The sequence below is a fragment of the Pholcus phalangioides genome, unplaced genomic scaffold, assembly GCF_987345545.1.
Source record: "Pholcus phalangioides strain wild (caught in Gottingen) unplaced genomic scaffold, Ppha-v1.0 ptg000013l_1, whole genome shotgun sequence".
Taxonomy (NCBI): Eukaryota; Metazoa; Arthropoda; class Arachnida; order Araneae; family Pholcidae; genus Pholcus; species Pholcus phalangioides.
In genome coordinates this window covers 2,445,203-2,470,072 of record NW_028301606.1, presented here as the reverse complement: position 1 = coordinate 2,470,072, position 24,870 = coordinate 2,445,203, and the positions used below count along the sequence as shown (strand labels likewise).

Here is a 24,870-nt window from a genome sequence, read left to right as displayed (position 1 = left end):
ATCCACTTCAAAAGCTTTGAATGGTTGGTTGGATCGTTTTCGTATGCTAAACGAAATTGTATTTAAACACATCTTATATTGCCGAAATTTCATTCATTTGCAAACAAAAATCCATTTCAGTTATTGTTAATACTACATTTTACAATTTTAACAGGAACCCCCTTTGACGCAGTCACCTCATTCTTAAAGTCAAATTATTTTTGTCCCGCGAGTGTCCGCAAAAGAGGGGTTTCAGTTTCATAGTATTTCTTCTATTGACTGTCATTGATGAAATTAAAAAAAAACCTTTTCTTCAACAAATGAGTATAATTATAAACGTTCATCAATTACATACATGAACAATATTATGTATGCAAACCATTGCAAGATGTTTCCGCATTTGCAAAAAATTTTAGCAAACTGATATGCAGCTTTTCACTCAAAACTCTTTATGAATATCACTAAAATTCAGAAAAAAACCTTCAAGCAATATCAAAGCAAATAATTTATTCACCTTGTCTTCCTTTTTTTTAAACCAACATGGTACTGACAGTATATTACAAGATCCAATAAGATGAAACTGGATAATTCTAATTTTAAAAAAAGAGAGAATTTCAAACAACTTCTACATAAAGTTCAATTTCTAATTTGCACTAAGCTTTGATGCGGCTTGAACACACTTTGCCATAGTTTGCGAGGCCCGGCTGATGGAATCAGACATATAAAAGTCTTTCAGGTGATTTAATGATGTCTCTATCTTTGAAGATTGTACCTTTTTAACAATGTCCTAATGAAAATATCAAAACTTTGATTAGTGATCAAAAGCAACATGAAATACCTTAATGTTATGCAAAACCATAAAAAATTGACTAATTTAACACAAGTTATCGGCAAAAAATGTTCACTACTTTTTTGATAGAAGTAATGCAACAAAACATCGATAAAATCATTCATCACATACAAACTTTGTCTAGTACATTAGCATGTTTCATCCTAGGACTAGTGTTGTACTTCAGTAAAATTTCCTGCATATACAGAAGTTTCTAAAAACTGAGCCTGAAAGTTAGGTTCAGGCTCAGATTAATCGGAGGCACTGAAAATTTCCTTCTTTTGTGACTCTTCTTTCTCGCTTTTTTTCCATCCCAACAACCCAACTTCAGTTTTACCCCAGGAATATTGCATAGAATGTAAGTAATGTATAGTAATTTTAATTTGAAAGGGACAAGACAACGCCCCCCCCCACCCTATAATGGGTAATTGTTTTAATAAAATATTAGACTCCATTGAATGGAAGTAGGCCATTCCGGAAGAAGCATTGACAAAGAAACAAGTTTGACCATTTTTTTATAATGGTGGATAATAGCATTGTACCCTGATTACTTATGTAAAATCATTGGAAAGGCAGTTGACAGCAATCAGTGTCTCAGCGTCCTACGCCATCAATCCCAACTCTTCTCTCAATCACTCTCTCATCTTCACACCCTTTCACATTCTTCATTTTTTGAAACCATCGCATCTCGTGCCATGTATATCTCATTCAAGAATAAAAATACAATAAGTATACTAGTATTGCTTTTGCAAGCTTTTTTTTTTTTTTTTTCAAAGTAAAAATAACATTCAAAACATTTTTTATTGTTTCTCATTAATCTGAGGTAGCCTCTATACAATCCACTGCGGATTATCAAGGCAGACTACTACAATATTTCTCTTCTGGAATCCGTACCTAAACTTTTTCTGAGAATTCTCACTAATTACCAGGATTCTGTATGAAAAAGATACAAGCAACTAGATGTTTGTTAAACTCGTGGGAGAAATTTTTATCAATGGGACAAAGTGGCTAAAATTTTGCATCACTGCTACAGGAGATATATTTTTTAATTTTTAGTTGAAATGTTATATTATCAAATATGAACAGTTGATACATGCATGAGTAAATATGGGGGGGGGGGGGGAAAGAAGCTTATACCTGAGACAAATGAATTTTAATCACATCATACCTTGTATGCTAGAGCACTTTCAACAAAGAAGTTGCTATTTTCAACATGTTTGTACTTTGTTAGGTGTGGAGCTATCTCCCCAAGACGTTCTCGCATCTGTTCAATGCTATCATATGGTAATTTGTTTCCAGCAACCTAAAAAATGAGATTAAAAACAATTAATGCAAATACAGTGGGAACTACGCTTACTCATGGCAGGGTTCATACAAAATTTTCAAAATGAAAAGTAAGGAGTTTTTAAGGACTTTTTAAGGAGTTTCAAGCAGTTTTTAAGGAGTCATGGCAAACTTCATAACTTACAAGTTTTACAGCAAAAAAAAAAAGGGGCGGGGCACATATGCAAATTTATTTTGAATTTGCAAACAAACTTTCCCTCTTCTCAAAAATATAGATGTAGAAATGGTTCAAAAATTACAAGTTTCGATTTGTTACCCGACATCATAAGAATTCATAAAATAATCAATCCACGTACATGCTTTCTGTCATCACCAAAGTGTTCTAAAACCTTCAAGTGTTAGTCAAAAATATAACTCATAATAGCATCACATAAATTATAAAAATTCTAAAAGTGATATTCATTCCCCCTCCAATTATTCAAAATAAAAACCACAGCCAACAAAGATTTTTCTTACAAAATTATTTATATTTGCAGCAACTCTTCAGGGCTCATATAAAATTTTCAAAATGAAAAGTAAGGAGTTTTTAAGGTGTCATGGGGCCACGCCCCCTCCGAAAAAAAAATTGCACCACTAGACAATAAAAGAAGCCCACAGAAAAACAAAAGAAGCCCACATGTGAATTGATTTTCATTTAATTTCTTTTTCAATGTTTCCAAGACTTCAACTTTCAGAATAAAGGGTATGATGGGTAGCAATTTCAGCTGAAAAGAAAGAGATATGCCGTGACTGTACGCACGAGTAACAAGCGACAAAACACAAATTTGAACAGTAACAGAGCATGATGATCAAGATTAGGTATTGAGAAGTGTAGTAAGAAAGAAGAGAGAGAGTTGCGGTAGTATATAGTATTAAAATGATTTAAAGAAATCGGAAGTGATGTATTGAGTTTGCAATAAATTTTGTATTTATCTTGCTTGAGCTGTGGCCACTTCTGCCAGAGAGAGATACAAATACAACGCCACAACAGGCAAAATGTCCAACGAGGTGGCTAAGAAAAAGATGCCCATAAAAATATGGATGTCATATTTCAAAAATACAGCAACCCAATTAAAAATGCAATGATCTGCGGCATAATCACGGATCACTTATATGACGTGCGGCACAGCTCCAGAGCATTTGGATCTGCTAAGTATTTGAAGATCACTAGAGTGGCTCTGTAGGGGACTCAATAGGGAGAATGTTAGTTCAGGTGCCCACAAACTAGTGAAAAGTTTTACTCGTTTTTCGCGCACCGAGTAAGGCGCCATTAAGAATATTTCATATTTTTTATAAAGGGTGGTTGATGACGTAAGAATCATCCAACCCCCCCCCCCTCCACGTCATCAAGTCAGCAAATCGAAAATCCCCCATCCATGCTGACGTAATACTTGAATGACCCCTAACATAAAGATACCCGAAAGTTATTTTCAGAAGGTTAAGGTTAAAAGGTTAAAAAAAGTGGGTTCAGCTATAGCGGCTGATCGGCTGTCCTCCCCCCTCCCCTCCTGTAAAACCAGACGTGGCTCGGGCTGTCACTTTTAAAAGCCGGGTTTTACTAGCAGGTTTTCTATGCCACGCGCAACGTGAATCACCCAGCGCTACACGCCGTCTATTCATCAATATGAAAAGCAGTACGACCGTTTTCCTATAGAGCGCGATACGGCTCACAACAGCGCTTTACATCGGGCGTGATTGGCAGACTGCTTCTAGTGAGTTAAGCGTCGTGTGCCGCGCGTTTCAGCGATCTTCCCTTCATTTTCGTGTTGTGTCTCTTCCCTTTAAACCGGAGCATGCAGCCGATAGAGTAGATGACGCCAGGGTCATATACTATATAGCCATCCTGAGCCGATGCGCCACGCTTGGAAAACGCAAATGCGTAACGCCATTATGTAACTCATTTCTGCCGACACGAAATGATCCAGTTAGGTTCACGCGGCGCAAAAAGCCTACTCCTAGGAAAACCTGGCTTCAGGGATGAACGTTCGTTACGAGATCCCAGGAGAGATAAACCCATTCTCTCTCATGGAATCTTGTGTGTGGATAGAGCCTGTACCTCTTCTTTTTTTTTTTTTTTTTTTTGCCTTTTTATTTACGGCAACCAATCTGCGAAACAGATTCGCTTTCCCCATTGGACTTCAGTTTTTAGCATTTTAAGGCGCGGCGGCGAAAAGATACGCTTGTCGTCGTCCCTTACTCGAAATTTTTTTTCCTTTCTTTTTCAGTAGCGAGTTGTAATGTGAATAAAACACGTCAAAAAACTGCGGAAAGCAGTGACATTTTGCAGTTTCTCGGAATTTTCGTAGTGAGATATTGGCTGTAAGCAAATAGGAAGGAGGGATAAAATAGGAACAGTAGGAGAGAATTGTGGTAAAAAAGAAGACGATTGCGGCGAATGTAGGAAAATAGTAGGATAAATAGGAAAGCTGCGAGGTCTGCACTCAGTATACTGCGTAATATAGGAGGTTCGAGACATCGTTTCGCCACATAAGTAAAAACTTTCTCACCACTGGGCATGGGGGAATTTTCGGCTACTGGTTCAGCGGAGTGATGTCGTTCTACGGACCATCGATTTCCAACGCTGACCAGTTTGCGACATAGGGTACGTCCATAGTGAACCGCTTCTCGCTACTCGCTTTATCGCGGCTGAAAAAAGATCGTGAAAACTCATTGGGGCGGCCATAGTGCGCCCGCCTACCTGCTTATACCGGCTCAAACTGCTTTTACCCGCTTTAACCAGAATGAATTATTATTTCTTTTTCTCGCTTGACCGGCTCACCGCTTGCAGTTTTGAACGGATACTTTCCTCTAAGTGTTCGTTTTATAATGGAATAGTAAATCGACGGAGTTTTTGTAACGATCAATTATCGTTATTACTAATCGTTGATTAATTATGACATAATAAAAGCGAAATCGTTAATGATTAAGTAATTAAAGAAAATTACCAATTATAGTGAATCCAATCGGAGTTTTTGTGACGATTAATTATTAATACTAATTGTTAATTTTTTATGACATAATAAGCGAAATCGTTAATTAATTAAGGATCATTAATTATCATACTAAATCCAACGGAGTTTTTATGACGCCTAATTATTGTTAATACTAATCGTTAATTAGTTGACGTAATGAAAACGATATCGTTAATTAATCAAAATACCGTTGGATTTCGTTTTATCGTTAATAAACTAATTAACGATAAAACGGAATCCAACGGATTTTGCCGTTAATTAGTTAATTATCGGCCAGTTCAGTTTTATCGTTATTAGTTGATTATCGATCATGATTTAGTTTTATCATTAATATAAACTAATTAACGATAAAACTAAATCAAACGGAATTTTGTAACGATTAATTTTCGTTTTTCTAATCGAAAATTTGTTGTGGCACTAAAAGCGAAATCGCTGATTTATCATCAATTAATTAATTTACTATAATTAGCGATTACACTAAACCCATTGCAACTTCAAGGCGAGTCCTATTAATTTCATGTACATTCGTCATTCTTTCATGTTTAATTTTATAATAAATATTTTTTGTTGTCAACAAAAACGCACAATAGATCCCCACGTGATAGCCCAATGATGCCAACTGACCATGCAGGCAGACGCTCCCGCGAGCGGTGCACTATAACCACCACCAGCTAGAATCGCGTGGGATCATCTCGCCTTCTACAACTGCCGCGGTTTAAGCAATAAAGCGGGAAGCGGTGCACTATGGACGTACCTTTAGGCAGGAAAACACGTCAAAACTAGCGATTCCGTAAAAAATCGCATTTTTAGAAGCAAAAGCGTATAATCGTATTAATTTACTAAATACGACAAAATCGTAACGGTTGGCAGGTATGCACAACCATTGGATGTTCCAATCCCATCCCCTGCTTTCACATTTCCTATTATAAAGGGAGAGCGCGTTTTTTTTAATCTTTTCTTCCTCTTTATATTGGGGGGAAGCTTCCCCTTATTTTTTTAGGCAATGCTATTCATCACCATGGGGAACGCCTATTCTAAAAAAGATCATCCCTTCAGAGAAAAAAAAAGACTTTTTCAGGCGTGGCTGCAAAAAGTAAGGAGTTATAAGGGCCCTTCCAGAGGGAAATGAAAAGTAAGGAGTTTTTAAGGAGTTTGTAAGGATGTGCGAACCCTGCATGGATATGAAATCAATAATCAAAGTTAGAAATAAAACATATTTGATAAAAATAATGCTTTGGCTCATGAAAAGATAATCAAATCATGAATACGAAATGCTCAAATGTTTTCTTTTTTTCTTGTCTTTAAACACACAAAATCTCAGACACTTTGATCAAGTTGAAGCTGACAGAGATTTCAGATTTACTATGCACTGTATTCATCTTATGAGCAATATTATTTTATTCTACACTGTATTGTGCCGCGCTGCCTAATTTTTAAATGAGTATCAATATTTTATGAAGATTGTCTCCATTACTTTATATGAACAAATTTGTTTTGAAAGAAAAGTTTTTCAAGACAGTTATAGAAAATTTAAAGAATGAATAAATCTTGTAAATCATGATACCACCCACCATATGCACAAAATTCCTATATTTTAAAAAAATATGAATGTCTCACAATGGCATAGCAAAATACTGAAGCAAAAAAGGTGTACCTCAGAGAATGCTCGAATGATTTTCCAGTCTTCCTTAGCAAGACCTGGTGGAGTGATTGCAGCGAGTGTCTGTTGAGTCCTTCCTTCTGTATTTACATATGTTGCTGTTTTTTCTGTGTATGCAGCTCCAGGAAATATCACATCAGCCATTTCTGCACCTTTATCTCCATGATGACCTTCAATACAAATAAAAGGTAAAGGCAACTGTTACAATTTTTTTTCTAATGATTACATAGTCTGCAAACTAATCATTAAACATTTTGTCCCATTGGACATTTATGAAATCATATCAGACTTTTACAGACTATTACATGGTGTGTAAACATACATAGAATCAAGCTGGTGAAATTATGTTACAAACTTGTAAAGTAATTGCAAAGCATTTACTAGTTAAGAAAATATATATTGGAACTTGATACATGAAATAACAGAAGCCTCAACGTAATTGACAAGGTTTTTTCAACGACTGTTATTTGATAGTTTCCCTGAGCAAAGGGCCATTAGTGGTACAAGTTGATTGTGTCCTCAAACATTGAGAAGAAAATGAATTCCTATAATGACAGGTCCTTTGCCTCAGAGAAACTTGACTTCAATCAAGAAACATTTGAAATTATTACAACTGAGAACTCACAGAAGCAAAAGTTTTATAAATGAAAGATTATAATCTTAAGAGATTACCTTGATAAACTATGAAACAATCTTTGGGTAAATCTTTCCTTGATAAAGACCCATCATCTGCTCCAAGGAGAAAAAGAAATTTTGGCGAACATTTAACTAGGTTTTCAACCCCACATTTGTAACCAACATCAAGAGCTCCAACTTGACTAGCCACCTGTATAAATGGTAATATGAATAGCAACAATATTAAAACAGAGAAAATGTGAGAGGAAACAAATTTCACTCTATTCTCTTTCTTTGAATATTGATAAGAAAAACTGAAATGATCTTTGTTACATCACTGAAAATTTTTGCATCTATATCTAGAAATTATTTTAGATGATAGAATCACGATAAAAACATTGGGTTTATTCAGCTCTTCATAAAACGAACATGTGACAAATGATGCAACATAAAATCTTACTGTTTTCATATATACAAGAACATGACCATTTTATATTTATACACCAAGTTCTAAAAAAATTATTACTTATGTGATTTTAAAGACAATGTACTGAAGAACTTGAATCTGACATTAATCTTGTTATGTTAGTGGTAGAAATTAATATTTTAACTTAACACTTGAATATTTGTCATTGATTCTAACACACACCCAGTTGCACAAATTAGATATGGAGAAAATGCATCCGATTTAAAAAAATTCTGTATTTTTTCACTCTTGACAAGGTTTTTTTACACATTTTTGTAAATAATACACACATCAAACAAATCCACAAAGAAAAAAATGAAATCACACTTACTCGATGCAGAACATTAAGTACTTTCCAATCTGAATTCTTTTGTGACTTCAAAGCAATTTGTTGAGCTAATGCATACAATGAAGCTCCATCAGTTCTTTGCAAAATTGTGCTTCCAACAATCACCATGGGCCGTTTTGCACCTGATAATTTCTAGTTCATATAGATAATAAGAAACACAATAATAAGTACTAAAAAAAAAATTCAAAATAGTAATGCTTCACTTAAATGTGATTTAGGCAGTTTAAAATGTGAATAAATCAATGTGACAGATAAATTTAGTTATTCATGATGAAGACTGACAAAAAGTTCATGGCAGCACCACTAAAACATGTGAAACATTTTTATAACTCTATCATTGTAAATATCTTCCCTTATAGAGTACATGGTCCTTTTTTTCAATGGTTTAAAAATGAGATTCTAGCAGTTAAAAGATAAAAAAAAGATAACCAATATATAAATATTTTGTTGAAAAAAAAATTAATCTTTGTTTCGCATGATTAAAAAAAAAAATTGATGTAGTTTATCATTCAGAGAAAAACCAGAGCAAATACAGGTAATCAAGAACAAAAAACCATGACATGGATTTTAATAACCTCTTCTCATTATTTTGCATTAATGGCTTATAGAAATATGAATTTTAGCATTACCTTATTTAACATTAACAAGCCCGGAAGAAAAGAAGTTATTGGCACATTTTCTGAAATTTGAAAATTTTACTTACATTAATTATAAAACATATATTAGAACTTTCAAGTTATTTTTTGCTCCATACCGAATCGCCCATGCTCATGAAATTACACCATTTTCTATCATTGAATGAAAGAATCACCAATAATAGCTGCCTTTTGTATCACACACTAATATATGTTCAGAAAATTTCTATTCTTCCATCCTCAAGTGACAAAAGAAGTGACAATCATTATTCAATGAGGTTCTGTTATTTCTATATTACTGTCAACTTTGGCATCTTTAAAGTTATCTCTCCAACTAATGGATTATTATGAAATTGTCAAATGTGAATTCACTCAAATGTAACTAATATGCTTATTGGTGGCATTTTCAAGTTTTATAAAAGAACTTTTATCAAACTTTTATAGTGTAATTCCGGCTTTACGTTAGATTCAAATAAAGTAAAATGCTAGAGAAATTTAGATGACTGAAATCTAAAAATATAGGGAAATCTATAAAGCAAAGAATAAAATATTGTGATCTAAAGAAAAGCAGCTATACCAGGAAAATGAGTGGCAGAAATATTCCAGGATATGTAAAACTATATGTTCTATCATGCACATTTGGCCAATGGTGTACAGAGAAGTCCAACACTCCAGTAAGGAACAAGAATTTTTATGTTGAATGCAATTCTATGAAAATATGCACACGATGAAAACACACTTTATTCATTTCTGTATTTAAAAAATGAATTTTCTATCACCCTTTTGAAATTACTGAGAGTAATTTATTTAGAACAAAACAATTATTCCACAATCAATATGCACCAACCTTGGAAAATTCATGTCTTCCAGAAACCAAATCTTCTAACACAGTTGTTGAGTCACCCAAATGCTTTTTAAATAAAAGATTAAAAAATAATAGACAATAAGAACAACATAACTATTAGTTGCAACAAAGTCAAATCGCTAAAAGAATTTATATTTGTAAAAAGAAATATTAGCATACCTCATAGTCATACGTCAAATCCAACTTAGGTGCCACAAGTCCAATTTGTACATCATTGTAGATCCAAGATTTCCGAATTCGAGCATTTAGAATTGGAGCTTCAAACCTCGGATTTGTACCAATAAGAAGGATACAATCAGCTTCCTCGACACCTTTAATAGTACTATTAAGAACATAGTTTGTTCTCATGTCTGCACTGTAAAAGTAAATGGGAATGATATAAACAATTATAGTACATCTGATGAAAAAAAAACATGCACGGCACGCACACCCTCCCACCAATGATATTAAACAGATCTGGTTGATTGTTATTTTCCTGCTTCATCAAAATATATTCTGCACGAATTGAATTCTTACCCAGAACCATCAAGAGGAAATATTTCTTCTGTGTATAAATTCTCACTACCAAAACGATTTATCAAGTCCTTCAGAGACACAAGGGCCTACACAAGCAAATAAGAGTATTAAAAACACATTAGAAGAAAGTTAATGTTTTCATTGAAATTGAATGAGCATTAAACATATCTCCAGATAATCAAATAAAGGGATAAAGAACTTCACAGTTTCAAAATATGTATATAGCTGACATTCTCTCATCACATTTTAGATATACCTATGTTGTCCTTCCTCTATTTATTCAAACTAAAGTACAGTTTTCACTCACGTAATAGGATGGGGGTTTTATTCAATTTTTACTGCTTTAAGAAATTAGGTCGTCTTATATGAGCAAGCAAATATCTAACCAAAAAATGTCACTAAAAGAAAAAAAAATCCATGAGAAATGAGAATTTAAGAAATAACTTTAGAACTGATGATAATTTTTACTGATTGAAAATGATAGTTCTGGATATTTGAAGATTCAATATCGATAAAAAAATTAAGTCATGATATGGAGTAAACTAACTGAAAATTGATAAGAAAGTTACAGAATTTAATGAAAATTTAGAATTCATGATAACATAATTCTTCAGAATTCATAAGACCCTTTTTGTTTCAGGGCCCTCAGTCAGACACAGGGATCCCAACAGTGGCATCAGAGCTGGGGGTGCAGAGGGTACTCAAACACCCACAGTAATTTGTAGCATCGTTTCTGAGCGCCCTCTAGAATTTATTCAGAAATCTCCTATACAATAATACTACGACTCACATTATAGTGCATTTATGTCACCTCACCCTAAAAATCGTATGCTATCATCTGTGATTAAAGAAAAATAAAGAGCTGATGAAAATTGGCTATTTAGGTTTGAAGACCGTCATCTGCTTGAATTTGTCCTCAACATTTCCCCAAATTTAGTGGTTGGCATCTTCAGGAGAAATAGTATAACTGTAAATGCCAACCATTAGTGGTGGGGGAAGTGTTGAGGACAAACTGAAACAGACGAGGATCTCAGAACTGGAATAGTGAATTTTCATCAAATGATGGCTGTAAAAACCTTAAATATAAGGCTATATATAACCTTATAAATAAATAAATATATATATATATATATATAACCTTAAAAACCTCAACTATAAGGAGTTGAATTAATAAATCTAGTTTTTCTCCTTATTTTGATTTCTGAAATCATACCTCATTCAATATTCGAGTAAATATACGGTAATTTGTTTCATGTACAAATTCACGTATAAGATACAAATGGGATATAGATGGGGAAGTGAGTGAAGTCGATGAGCAAAGAAATCGTGCACAGTTTCTCAGCTGATTTAGTTCAATTTATATGCAAAACTGTGCTGATAATAATAAAAGAAGCAATTTTTTTTCAATATTTAGTCTCATTTTTTTTTAAAAGGTATCATTTAACCACATCTGATGTTTACTCATATCACAAATCCTTTTTGTTCAGACTGATTTCAACCTCCTTTATTATAGGATAGATATGGGCATACACACATTAATTACATTTTTTAGACCTGTTGCAATAACCTCATGTATGGTTTAGGAATAATCTGCATCAGTAAGTGTGAATGTATGTGAATGTTTTCTCAAAGAACAACAAAAAACATGGTCATTTCCCCATTTGCCAAAATGGGGTCAAAATGAAATAGAAAAATCACCAAAAAGAGCTTGCATATCATTATAGAATTGCAATAATTTTTAGTTCTTTTTATAAACATGTCCATTTGGTAACTATGCACAAAGGTATTTTTAACAAGATTATTTTCATAAAATATGAAAAATTTCACCAAGTTAGTAATGATCAATAAACCACCTACTTCAGTGTCAGCCAGACTTCCAGCCAAAGCAGCAATTTTCTCTGGTGGAACATTTTTCATCTGGAAATGCAAAATTTTATTAGATTCTATAAAATTTCAAGAAATAAAACACAGTAAAATGCCTAATGATACTCAAGGGATGTATATACAATACAGTGTGCCCCCTGTATTCGCTGTATCCATATATTCGTGGTTTCCGTATTCACTGGTTTTTTTTCTTTTATTAGAGAAAAGTTTTTGGTAGCACACACAAATTGTTATTCATGTGTTTTGTATACAAAATTTGAGCGGTGCATGTTTAGGATGGCTTGCTAATGACATTACTGTCATTACTAGAGCCATGGCGGCTCTTACGAGAGAAACAGTCACCTCTTGGGTTGGATTAACATTTGGTCACAATGTGCACTTCAGGACACAACCAGTTCTACAGAGCCAACTGAAGAGATTATAAAAGACATTGTCACGTTAGCAAAACAGGTGGGTGGAAAAGGGTTCAATGATATGGATATAGAAGAGAAGTCGAACAGCTAATTAATAGCAATTCAGAGGCATTGACTGAGGAGGAATTAATGCAGCTGACTGCTCCTGAAACTGAAGTGGTATCAGATGAAGAAGATCAAGATAAAGAAGTGGAAGACAAGTTCACCATGAGAAACATAGCGGAAGGGCTTCGCAAGTTCAAATCAGCAGATTATTTTCATGACATAGATCTCTCCATGTTACGTTCTTAACAAACGTAACATGGAGAAAGAGAAAAACATGTAGAAAAATTGGTAGACGAAGCCTTGTCAACATACTTGATGATATGAAGAGAAGAAATGCCAAACAGAAATCACAATGTTCTTTCAGAAAACATTGCCAATAATTGCTGCACCCTCTTTTACATTCTGCTTCACCCTGTTCTTATCATGATGTTCAATAAATGAGATATACGAAAAAAAACCTATGGTTTCGGTTATTCACGGATTTCCCGTATTCACGGCCACCCCTGGAATGTAACACCCGCAAATACGGGTGGGGGGGGGATGTGACTGTATATTAAAACTATGAAAAGGACACCAAGACAAGGGAATGATATCATTATCCCATTTTTGGCCATTCTTTTAGTTCATGATCAAATTGCAACCACTTTTATATATCATAAATGGTTACTTAACCCTTTAAAGCACAGACATTTTTTCAAAACTCATATAAAACAATGTAAACAGGCGGAGCCCACTATGGGAACACTGTATCGGAAAGGGTTAAATAACTTATTTGAGAAGTTGGAAAAAATTGAATATTAATTTAGCATATTTTTCTTCATAATTTATGAAAGTTTGTAATTAAACAAATTAAACAAAGCATTGTGCAAATGCAACATTAGTCAAAAATGGGTTAGCACAAATGGGAACTAAATTATCACAAATAAATTTCAAAATATTGCTTCATTTTACTAAGGAAAATTGGTTCTAATATTGACTTTGTGCTTCTTACATGTTCTGATGGAAAAACAAATGCTACTTTTAGTTGACATAAATTCCAAAATGAAGGGAAAATACTGTATAATGATAACCCCTAAAATGATAATCACTTATACACTAACAATAAATCACAAAGATTGAATCAAAATAAGTTCAGAATAAAAATTTGGAGAGGAAACTATGAAAAAAAAGTTAAAACAGATCCTTATTTTTATGGAAACATTAAGAGCTGCAACACATTTTTTTCCCTTAGGTTTTCATAATTTGTAGAGCCAAAACTTTTTTTTAACATACACCTTCATGATCATTATAAATATATAATACATAAATAAAACAATGGAAGATAAATCAGATATAGAATAAGAATATAAATGGGTGTCTCAACTGTGGACAAAAAAAAAAAAAAAAGCTACAGAGTAAATATATTCATAGTCAATCAAAATATGATAATTTTCATATGAGATTCAATTTGACTACTCTATGTGATATAGGTTGGTATATACAGTAAACCTGTTTGTAGCGATACTGTAGGGGCCTAGAAAAATATTGTTATTGTCAGGTTATTGTTGTAGACAATTTGAGCATTTGCACTATTTCCTATTAAATAAGAATTCTGCTGGGACCAAATTAAATATCGTTATAGGCAGGTGTTTTTGTTTATAATTATAGATAGTATCCTTATACACAGGATCTCACTGTGTAGCAAGCTAGGTTTTGTTTACTTTTGATTTGCGTACCACAGATTGAAAGAGGTTCAGAATTGAAACATAAAGGACAAGAAAAGTACTCGTATTATATGACATACAGTAGTGGTAAAACTATATTTGACAAAGAAAATATGTAATAGTCTTTTCAATGAAATGGTTATAAATGTATTTTTACTTTTTGAGCAGCAATATTCAAAGCAACTTCCCAACTACAAGGTTCAAGAATTCCAGTTTCAGATTTGACCATTGGTGTCGTTAGTCTCTGACATTTGAGTCCATCATAAGCAAATCGAGTTTTGTCCGAAATCCACTCCTCATTGATTTCCTTCAATGAAAAAATAATTTTTTTTAAATAAATAAATAAAAAAAAAAGAAATAAAACTTAACTTTTTAACAAAAATAATTACATTCCAGTTCAATGTCAAAGCTTTCATAAAATATTTTTATCAGCTAATAATACTGTGCACAAAATTAACATGTAAATAGGGCAATAAATCAAGAAGTTTAATCACTTCACGTACAAGGTTTTTTCAAGGAGAAAATTCAGGTTATCTCTATTTATTGAATCAGGAATAAATATGACAACCTTGTCCTAACCCCACGTTGGGAAAAGGAAGGACAGAAATATATACGTAAAAGGAAAAAAGCATAGATAATATAGATAAGAGAGTTTTTTTTAGCCCTCCTTTCACCCTCACTCTACTGTTCTCTTTCACTATTACATGTATATGGCAGAAAGAAACATAAAAAAAATAGGCAATCATGTTACTAGGGTTGCAATGGTGAAGAGAGGAAAGAAAACAGAGAATTTGTTTGAATTTATTCCAAAGATGTTCGGCCTTGACCTGTGATCATAAATAAGTTAAAAAATGAGTGTGTGTGGCTTAATGATTTTTATTTTTTTGTGGTCAATCATGGTAATAATAATTAATATTAAAATAGCGAACATTTTTTAATACTTGCATGAAAAGAAGCTGGGAAAGTTAATTAAAAATATTTTTTTAGCAAGAAAAACTCTTTTTACAAATACAAATGAAAAAAGCCACAACAGGCAAAATGCCCAACAAAGTGGCTGCGAAAAAGATGCCCATAATAAATATGGATGTCGCATATTTCAAAAATACAGCAACCAAATTAAAAATGCAATTACAAACCATATATATATATATATATATATATATACATGATAAAATATTATACATTGCCCATAAAGAATACTTATGGTTGTCTTATTTATCAAAACCAAAAAGGCAATGAAATCGATCACATTTGTAATGAATGATTTATTTCTTCTATTCATGTTTGTTCAATGACATTGTATATCTCAACAGAGATAGAGACTTTTTCTTACTTCATTAAGCCTTGGCACAATACGAAGAACTTCACCAGTTCTATGATTGACAATAATATTACTTCCCAGTGCGTCAAGAACATCAATACTTTCACTTTTTCTGATGAAAGAATAATACAGATGTTAAAAACAGACATTCTAGATTTATTTTCATAATTCTATTATGCACAAAATATATAAAAAAATGTGACATGCACAGAATTATATTTCACTTTCACATACATTAGAATATTTTATAATTAAAAAGTTATCAGTACAATGAAAAAAATAAGATAAAATAGCAAAACTGTTTGTGGGCGGGGGTGACACCAATAACATTTACTTTCCGTATTTTTAAATTTTAAATTAACTTCACAAGGACTTTTCATAAAATTTTTGATTATTAGATAACTTTGAACATAAATGTAGAGGGGGAAAGTTTTATAATAATTTACTAATTGAATTTTGAGTCGACCTTTTGGCCAAAAATAAACTAACAAAACGTATTGATAAGAACAATGAATACAGTAATGCCAAAAATAAACAAAAATTTTGTGTCAATTGCATACTACTGATTACGAACCAAGTTTAATCAGAAATCTTTCTCTCTAGGGAAAGTCACTTAATACATCTATTCTTGTCTTGAGCACAGAGGTGAATTTTGGTGAGGTTAGGGCACTTAATACATCTATTCTTGTCTTGAGCACAGAGGTGAATTTTGGTGAGGTTAGGGCACTTAATACATCTATTCTTGTCTTGAGCACAGAGGTGAATTTTGGTGAGGTTATATTTTATCCTGGTTTTTCGCTATGTTTAGCTCTATCCTGGAAAAAGGCTTCCAGGATACCTGTTTGTCCTGGTTTTCGCTTGCGCAATGAAATAGAATTATTTTCAATATTTAACTTCAAGCTACATTACATATTATGCTAGGAATTTATTATTTCAGTGTTATATTTTTGGCATGTTAATATTTTATATCTTTATTAACTGCTGAACTAATTTTGAACCATTGTAGCCCTGTTTAGATGTGTAATATTTGGGTGTAAAAGCCACTGAACTAGTGCTCTATCATACTATAAGTCATCATATGTTATTCAGGTCATTGCAATTGTTCCACAATACTAAACTCCACACTCTTCAGTGACTCTCCCACAGAAAAAAAACACATTAAGAACTAAAACAGTAGTAACAGTCAATCAGTATTAGCATGTGACACGACCAAGAAAATACAGTACAACCTCTCTTAATGAAGATCCCTCAGATGTGGTCACTCTCCCTTCTCTATGGCCAAATAATATAATTACCCCCTTCATAACAAAAGTATGCTTTTCAAACCCCTGATTAACAGTCACCCCTCTTTTACGGTCAAATATTAAAAAAAGAAAAATAAAAGTATGCTTTCCAAACTCCCGATTCATGGTCACCCCTTTTTTCTGACCAATTTTTTTGTCCCACCCATGTCTTCAAAAGAAAGGTTTTACTGTATTAAACAAACCAGACATGCCCCTCACCTTTGCTCTGTTAAGGGATATAAGCCTCTTATCTCCTAAGGTTGGGTTTGTATCTTCTAAGAAAAAGTTTTCAGTGTCAATCAAATGATCTCGATCGGTTTTAAATTATGTATTTGAGTACAAAGCACTGCTGTAAAAGTTCACATTAAAAATATTCTGAATCCTTGGAAAGAATTAATCAATTTTACTTTGATTCCTGTGGGAAAAAAACCATTTCGATTTTTGAACAATTCAGTTTACGAACAGACTCCTGGAACAAATTAGTATAAGTTCATAAAGCAAAGGTAGACTGTTTGTAGAAGCATAGAAGTTATAATATGAGACTAAGAGTATTCAAGTCCCTTCCTAGTAATTTATGAGTATATAATGTAACACATCTCACCCTTCAATCATGTATATATATATGGGACGTCTGACACAACCATGGCTCTCATTCTGATGTTTTATTTGTTTTATTGCCTCTGGGTAGAATTAGTGTGATATTTTCGCAATACATAGTTAGTTTGAAATTTTACACCATAATGACCACCAAATGAGAGTTTTGAAAATATCCTGGTTATTGTTAATGGATGGCCCGGTTTTCAACAATAATATCTGGGATTTGTCCTGATTTTGCAGGCACCTCATCTGGTCACCCTAGGTGAAAGCATACTGAGAAGGCAGGTCAAAGGTGGTTTCAATGGTAGTCTCAGGTCCAATAAGAAAAGAACTTTTCTTTGCAAATCCCTGGGATCGAACCTGCAGACCTGATGCTTCATGGTGGTAGAAGAACATTTTAATACTATGCCGCAATGGTGCATCACAATTTACTTATGCTGCAAGTGTCAACTATGTCTGAAAGCATTTTATGAACCAAAAAATTGTTCGCTCATGTTTCCAAATGTGTCAGGCTTTATTACAAAATGTCTTTCACCAATTATTGGGTTGAACAAGATACTTCATGAAACAAAAACAAAAAAAATTAATGAGTGGTTTACATTGCTTTACAGAAACTCATGTTTTTTTCCCCCTTTTAATTTCATATCACATATCCTATCTATATACAGTGACCTTTCACCTTCTCTAATGCTGGGATTAGACTGAAAAGGGATTACACTATAAGCGTATGTAAACGATACACTTATGGTTGCATTTTTTTAGTTTTATAAAAGGATTTTTATAAAACTTGAAAAATGCTCAATAAGTGTATCATTTACATTTCAACAAATGTAACCAATCGATTTATTGATAGTTTTTTTTCTCAAGTTTTGTAAAATACTGTTTATCATACTTTTATAGTTCACTCCTGGCATAAGTCATAAAATACTTTTCACATATAATACCTCAATTCCCATGGTCTTGCAGTGAAAGAGTAGGGCTTAGATGTGAGAGCTCCCACTGGACATAGATCAATGATGTTTCCAGACAGTTCAGATGCCAGCATCTTTTCAACATATGTTCCAACTTGCATATCACTACCCCGCCCCGTTGTGCCCAGGTCTTCAACTCCAGCAACTTCACTAGCAAAACGGATGCAACGCGTGCAGTGAATACATCTTGTCATAATTGTCTTCACTAGGGGACCGATGTCTTTGTCTTCGACTGCCCTGAAGGAGAGAAAAAAGATAACTTATATAAAACAGCATAAGCTTATTGAATCAAAGAAAGAACATAGGCGGAGATTGACTTGGAAGTCTGGGGGGGGGGGCACGATGATGATGATGTCAATTCATATATACATATATACATTAGATCAGTCGACTCGACCTTTGACGCTGGAGGGGGGGGGGGCAATGCCCCTCCCACGCCCCCCCCATATCTCCGCCCATGAGAGAGAACAATATTATTCTCATTTATACCATTGATATTTTTCACTAAATAAAAAAAGATAAAATGGCAAAACTAAAAAAGTCATAAAAACATCATGCAAAAAATATAAACAACTTCAGACAGCTCACAAATTAAAAACACTAATCCATATACAGTGAAACCTTGATAAGTTGTCCCTCACATTAAAAAAAAATTATGACGGCTTAAGCAAAGGGCTGTCAGTTTCAATGTGTAATATTGTTAAAATCATATAAATTTAAAGTAATTTAATATTTATTAAAATATGAATTAGAAATACAAAATACATTAAAAATATCAACAAAACTTATAGATTACAAAAGAATAAGAAAACAGAATTTTTACCTTTTTTGAGCATTAGTATTTAACTTAATCATGGTAAAATACACTGGTTAACTTATTAAAACCAAAATTATTTAATTCAGACTAATCAGAGCAACTGTTAAAATATAATAAATTTCATACCTTTCAGGCTGTTATGCCGTGTTCAAAACTGTTTTGTAGCAGACGTTTCACCCACTACAGTTTGGAACACGGCATAACAGCCCGAAAGGTATGAAATTTGCTATAAACTCCAGTCATGAAAGCCTACCTTTTGTTAAAATATAGATAGCTTTTCTCTACATAAGAATTATTACACATTAATTTTACATATGCATGACATTTAATTTAAGGGCTTTGAATTCTTTATTAGTAGTTCATGATATAACAATAAGGTAATGTTGAACGTAGGGTCCACTTTCGACTCGACCCTGGGTGGGGAAAGCAGACATTAGAAGATCTAAACTAAGGAAAAATGGTTTTTCAACAAAAATATTTTTGTTTAAATTTAAAGCCCCAAATTAGTGGGGCCCATGCAGAAATCAGGTCCAACTTGAACATTCACAAACGTTTCAAGAACTTGTTTTCAAACTTTGATCAACTGAACAAGGAAGAGAAATACAAATACAACGCCACAACAGGCAAAATGCCCAATGAGGTGGCTGATAAAAAGATGCCTATAAAAATATGGATGTCATATATTTCAAAAATACAGCAACCCAATTAAGAATGCAATTAACACAAATTATAAACAATATATACACATGATAAAATATTATACAACGCCTATAAAAAATACTTATGGTTGTGTTATTCTAAGAATGGATAGCTTCTCGATTTACCCCAACATGTTTATCGTATTTCTTTTTAAACGTGTCAATTGTGTTACAATTTACTACCTCCGGGGGTAAGCTATTCCATTTATTAACAACCCTATTAGAGAAAAATTCCCTGCGACACCATAACCTTGCATTGTCCCTCACCAGTCGATACTGGTGTCCCCTTGGAAAAGCAGTCGTTTGGCGGTGTACTAAAAGTTCATGGTCTATCCTATCCATCCCATTGAAAATTTTGAACACTTCGATCATATCTCCTCGACATCTGCGTTCATCCAATGTAAACATATTCAAAAAATTAAGTCTCTCTCTTCATAACTCAAGCCCTGTGTGCCAATAAGGACACGTGTACCCCTTCAACCAAGTCTATGTCCCTCTGTAGGTATGGTCTCCAAAACCTTACAGCATACTCCAGTCCAGGACGAACTAAGCCTCGAAAAAGCGGAAGAATGACTTTAGGAGAACGCGAAGAGACCTTTTTGAAAATGAGACCACAAGCATTCTATTCGTTTTTTTGACCACCGTTGAACAATTCTCAGAAAACCTGAGTCGCTCGTCAATGAGAATTCCCAAATCGGTGACCCTAGTTGTATCCGGGATAGTGACACCATTCAACTCGTAAGAGAACCGTGGGTTGTTCGAACCAAAATGAGTGACCATGCATTTATCAACGCTAAACGTCATGCTCCATTCATTTGCCCATGCTGCAATCCTGTTTAAGTTGGTCTGGTGCAACTCCCTATCGCTTTCATTCCTGATTACCCCCATTAGCTTCACATCATCTGCGAATTTGCTAGAAATCCCATTGATACCCTGATCGAGTTTATCGATAAAAAGTGAAAAAAGTATAGGGCCAAGGACACTTCCCTGAGGAACTCCACTTGTGATGTCTGTCCAACCAGAGAATTCCCCATTCACCATAACTCGTTGTGACCTACCTCTTAACCACGATTCTATCCAATTCAGTAAGTTGCCCCAATTCCAATCTCGTGTAAACTCTTCAAGAGTTTGCCATGTTGGACCCGATCGAATGCCTTCTGGAAATAAAGGTAAACAACATCTACATTGTTGCTCTTACCCAAAGCCTTAGTCACGTGATCATAGAAGCAAAGGAGGTTAGTTACACATGACTTTCTTCCTAAACCCATGCTGATTATCTGACAATACATTATTCTCGTCTATCCACTTCACAAACTGCCTTTTGATGATAATTTCCAAAATTTTTGAGACGGAGCTCGTCAAACTCACTGGACAATAATTTGACACCGCTTCTCTACTACCCTTCTTAAATATCGGAACAACGTTAGCAAGTTTCCAATTTCTTGGGACGATACCGTCAGCAACGCTACTCCTGTATATCTGTGCGACTGGGCCCAACAATTCCTTAGCACATTCCCTGAGGACCCTGGGATAGATATCATCTGGTCCTGGTGCTTTGCTGCTTGCACATACATTTCTTAGAAGATTTAGGACTTCCATGTCTTCTACTTGAATATCGTTGAGATGGTTCAAGTCTATCGATAAGGTCTAAGGAATAAGGTCTATCTAATCAAGGTCTATCTAATCAAGGTCTATCGATCAAGGTCTACCCTCAGCAACACTACTCCTGTATATCTGTGCGACTGGGCCCAACAATTCCTTAGCACATTTCCTGAGGACCCTGGGATAGATATCATCTGGTCCTGGTGCTTTGCTTATTACAGAATAATGTGTGGCAGATAATGTAATACAGTGTAAAAAAAATGAGTGGCATGTGCCAAAATTGTACCTTTTGCCTGTGAAATATATATCTTGAAATCTGCTCCTATCACTTCCAAATGCCATGGATTCATCCTGGAAGTTATGAATAAAAATAAGTGAAAATAACATTTGGAAAACAGCTAGTCAAAAAAGGTGTCTTACCAATTTCTCTTTGGTTTTTTCTTTGAAAAATTTCAACATAAATTAATTTAAATTTCATTTCACAATTTTATGAATGTTAATGAGATCAAAATCATAAGTAATATATGAACACTAAATTTAAAAGGGGAAAAAATATAATTCCCACAACAAATTTTTTTTCACTATAATATTCAAAATAATAAGTAATAAGACCAACACATAAATAGCATGTAGTACAGCATCAAAAACTGCTCAGGATTAATCATATTTTTAACATATTTAAATGTAGTATCATGTGACAAACCACATAAAATGATAGCATACCTGCAAATCACATTCTCCTCCTTGGTCACAAATAGGGCAATCCAGGGGATGATTTATGAGCAAAAATTCCATCACCCCTTCCCTATAATTGTAAAAATAAAAGAGCTTTTCAAGAGGAAAAAGGCAATTTGGTATGAAACTTACATTACTTTGTAAATAAAAACAATAATATGATCCCCACATAATTTTTTTGCTTTAACAACCATGTTCATTAATTCTCAGAGTTTCATTTACCACATTTAGATTTTAGCAATGCGTAGTAGAACAATGATTATCCAGCACTAGTATATCTAGAACTCTCTATTAACAAATATTGCATGTGCACATATAATTTCTATAGCGATAATTTTTTCCCTTAGTGATGATGAAATCATTCCCAAAGTCTGAAATTCTCCCCTTCATGAAAGTGACTGTTAAAGCAGGGTTCATACAAAATTTCCTAAATAAAAATTAAGGAGTTTTTAAGGACTTTTTAAGGAGTTTCAAGCAATTTTTAAGGAGTCATGGCAAACTTCATAACTTATAAGTTTTAGAGCAAAAAAAGGGGGCGGGGCACATATGCAAATGTATTTTTAATTTGCCGAACAAATTTTCCCTCTTCTCAAAAATATAGACGTAGAAGTAGTTCAGAAATTTTGATTTGTTACCCAGCATTATAAGAATTCATAAAATAATCAATCTACACACACTTTTCTGTTGTCACCAAAGTATTCTAAAACTTTCAAGTTTCGGTTAAAAATATAACTCATAACAGCATCACATAAATTATAAAAATTCTAACAGTGATATTCATTCCCCCTCTCCCAATTATTCGAAATAAAAATCCACAGCTGACAAAGGTTTTTTTTACAAAATTATATATTTGCAGCAACTCTTTATTCATCTCTCACTCAAAGTGGATCAACACATACACAAATTCTTCAAAATTAAGTTTTTCAATTTTCCTTCTTGTTTTTCAGTTATACTCAGAAAGATATTGTTGCAAAATGAGAGCAAATTTCAGGACATTAAACACGATGATTGGCAATTTAGCACTTGTTATTTGGCGTTCATTGGCGATTTAACACTCGTTATTTGGTGAAATTTACAAATTAACTCTCATAATTTGGTGGACTAGCTCTTATTCATGAAATGAATTTTTTTTCCACGAAACATCTGGATTTGATGCAATGACGATCGACCATAGTAATTTCTGCTGCTTGCAGTGGCGACTTTTTCTTGTTTTGAAAACGTAAACCGTGGTCAGTTGTTGAGAAACACTGGACTAGATTACACCATCTTCAGTTGTATGATCAAGGATACGATCGAGGTTTCACAATGAAAAGCCCAATGAGGGGCAGATAATTTGAATAAGGAGCTGCAGTTACCACAATCTAATTTTCGGGGACAAAATCAAGAGCGGGGAAAGTCTACTTTTTTTTAGAAACAGCTGGAAAGATTTTAAGGAGTTTTTAAGGGCCCTTAAAAAGGAAATGAAAATTAATGACTTTTTAAGGAGCTTTTAAGCACCGTACGAACCCTGTAAAGATGAACAGATTTTGCAAGTGCAAATAAGCAATAACAATTTCAATTTTATTTCTCAACCTTTGAGTGATTTTTCAGACACCATTGCTCGGTGTTAGAGTAATAATAATATAGTCTATCTGATTGAGATTGATCAGGAATAATAATGCAGCTAAAAACTTTTTGATACAGCATTAAAAAAAGGATGACCAAATTGTCTATCTGTTGAACGTGTATTTTATTATAATTAAATTTCATAATACTGGACCTTAAAAAAAGGAATGCGTAATTGCTATGGGATTTATTGACATAGGCTCAGTTAGATTATGGTTCGTAAGGAACAAACATCAGCATGGAAAATACCTGGCTTTCTTGGTCATGTCTGAATTAGTTTTGACTCGCCAACCTTTCATTACAGGCATGGCACATGCTGCTACCGGCTTAAAGAGGGGGGAAAACAATACAATTAGATAAATATCAGTATCAAAAATAACTTTTGACTGTACAATGTAGCAAAAAAAAAAACCAAAAAACATATGAACTTATCAAATAAGTAACCACAAAATGTAATTGATTGTATTTTTTTTAACATGGTTCTCACATTCTCCCAAGAAACATGTATGATTTGTCCAGGAAATATGTTAGTGTTAGTAAATATCCATGTCCAATTTTAATTGAACAAAGACAGATAAATGCCTCATACTGGGACATGAAATTCATGTTTTTTGTTTATCTCTTCAATCATACCATTATTATATAGTAAAACGTATACATTGGGTGCACATGCTGCTTAATGCACAATTTCATTTTTTTAAACATACTTTTCTTTTTTTACATTTTTATTTTAATTTACCAATTGTTAAAAAATGAGCAATTAAAGAAATACAAATACAAATACAAATACAAATACAACGCCACAACAGGCAAATTGCCCAACGAGGTGGCTGACTTAAGAACATCCTGGATCCCCGAGCCCCTACTTACTACTGCTACACCACACATGCACCCCCCCCCCCCGGAACCCCCCAACGAATCGGTACATGCGGGAATGTGCGTGTACGTGTAGTGCAACCTGACGTAAAGTTTTTGTTTCTGTGTAAT

General features: G+C 33.7%; 1 protein-coding gene across 1 annotated transcript in view; it reads right to left on the bottom strand.

Annotated features, from left to right (window-relative positions):
* Positions 1-471: 471 nt before the first annotated feature.
* The window catches only part of ND-75 (NADH dehydrogenase (ubiquinone) 75 kDa subunit), a 39,685-nt gene continuing 15,286 nt past the window's right edge, over positions 472-24,870 (bottom strand). The window contains exons 5-19 of the mRNA XM_089240586.1: positions 24,133-24,209; positions 22,267-22,348; positions 21,830-21,894; positions 18,400-18,663; positions 15,588-15,687; positions 14,412-14,561; positions 12,067-12,126; positions 10,210-10,295; positions 9,853-10,048; positions 9,676-9,738; positions 8,176-8,325; positions 7,436-7,589; positions 6,758-6,933; positions 1,977-2,111; positions 472-766 (exon numbers count right to left, since the gene is read on the bottom strand). Coding sequence (XP_089096712.1) covers positions 623-766; positions 1,977-2,111; positions 6,758-6,933; positions 7,436-7,589; positions 8,176-8,325; positions 9,676-9,738; positions 9,853-10,048; positions 10,210-10,295; positions 12,067-12,126; positions 14,412-14,561; positions 15,588-15,687; positions 18,400-18,663; positions 21,830-21,894; positions 22,267-22,348; positions 24,133-24,209 — 1,902 coding nt within the window. The 3' untranslated portion in view covers positions 472-622. The remainder of the gene's footprint in view (positions 767-1,976; positions 2,112-6,757; positions 6,934-7,435; positions 7,590-8,175; positions 8,326-9,675; positions 9,739-9,852; positions 10,049-10,209; positions 10,296-12,066; positions 12,127-14,411; positions 14,562-15,587; positions 15,688-18,399; positions 18,664-21,829; positions 21,895-22,266; positions 22,349-24,132; positions 24,210-24,870) is intronic.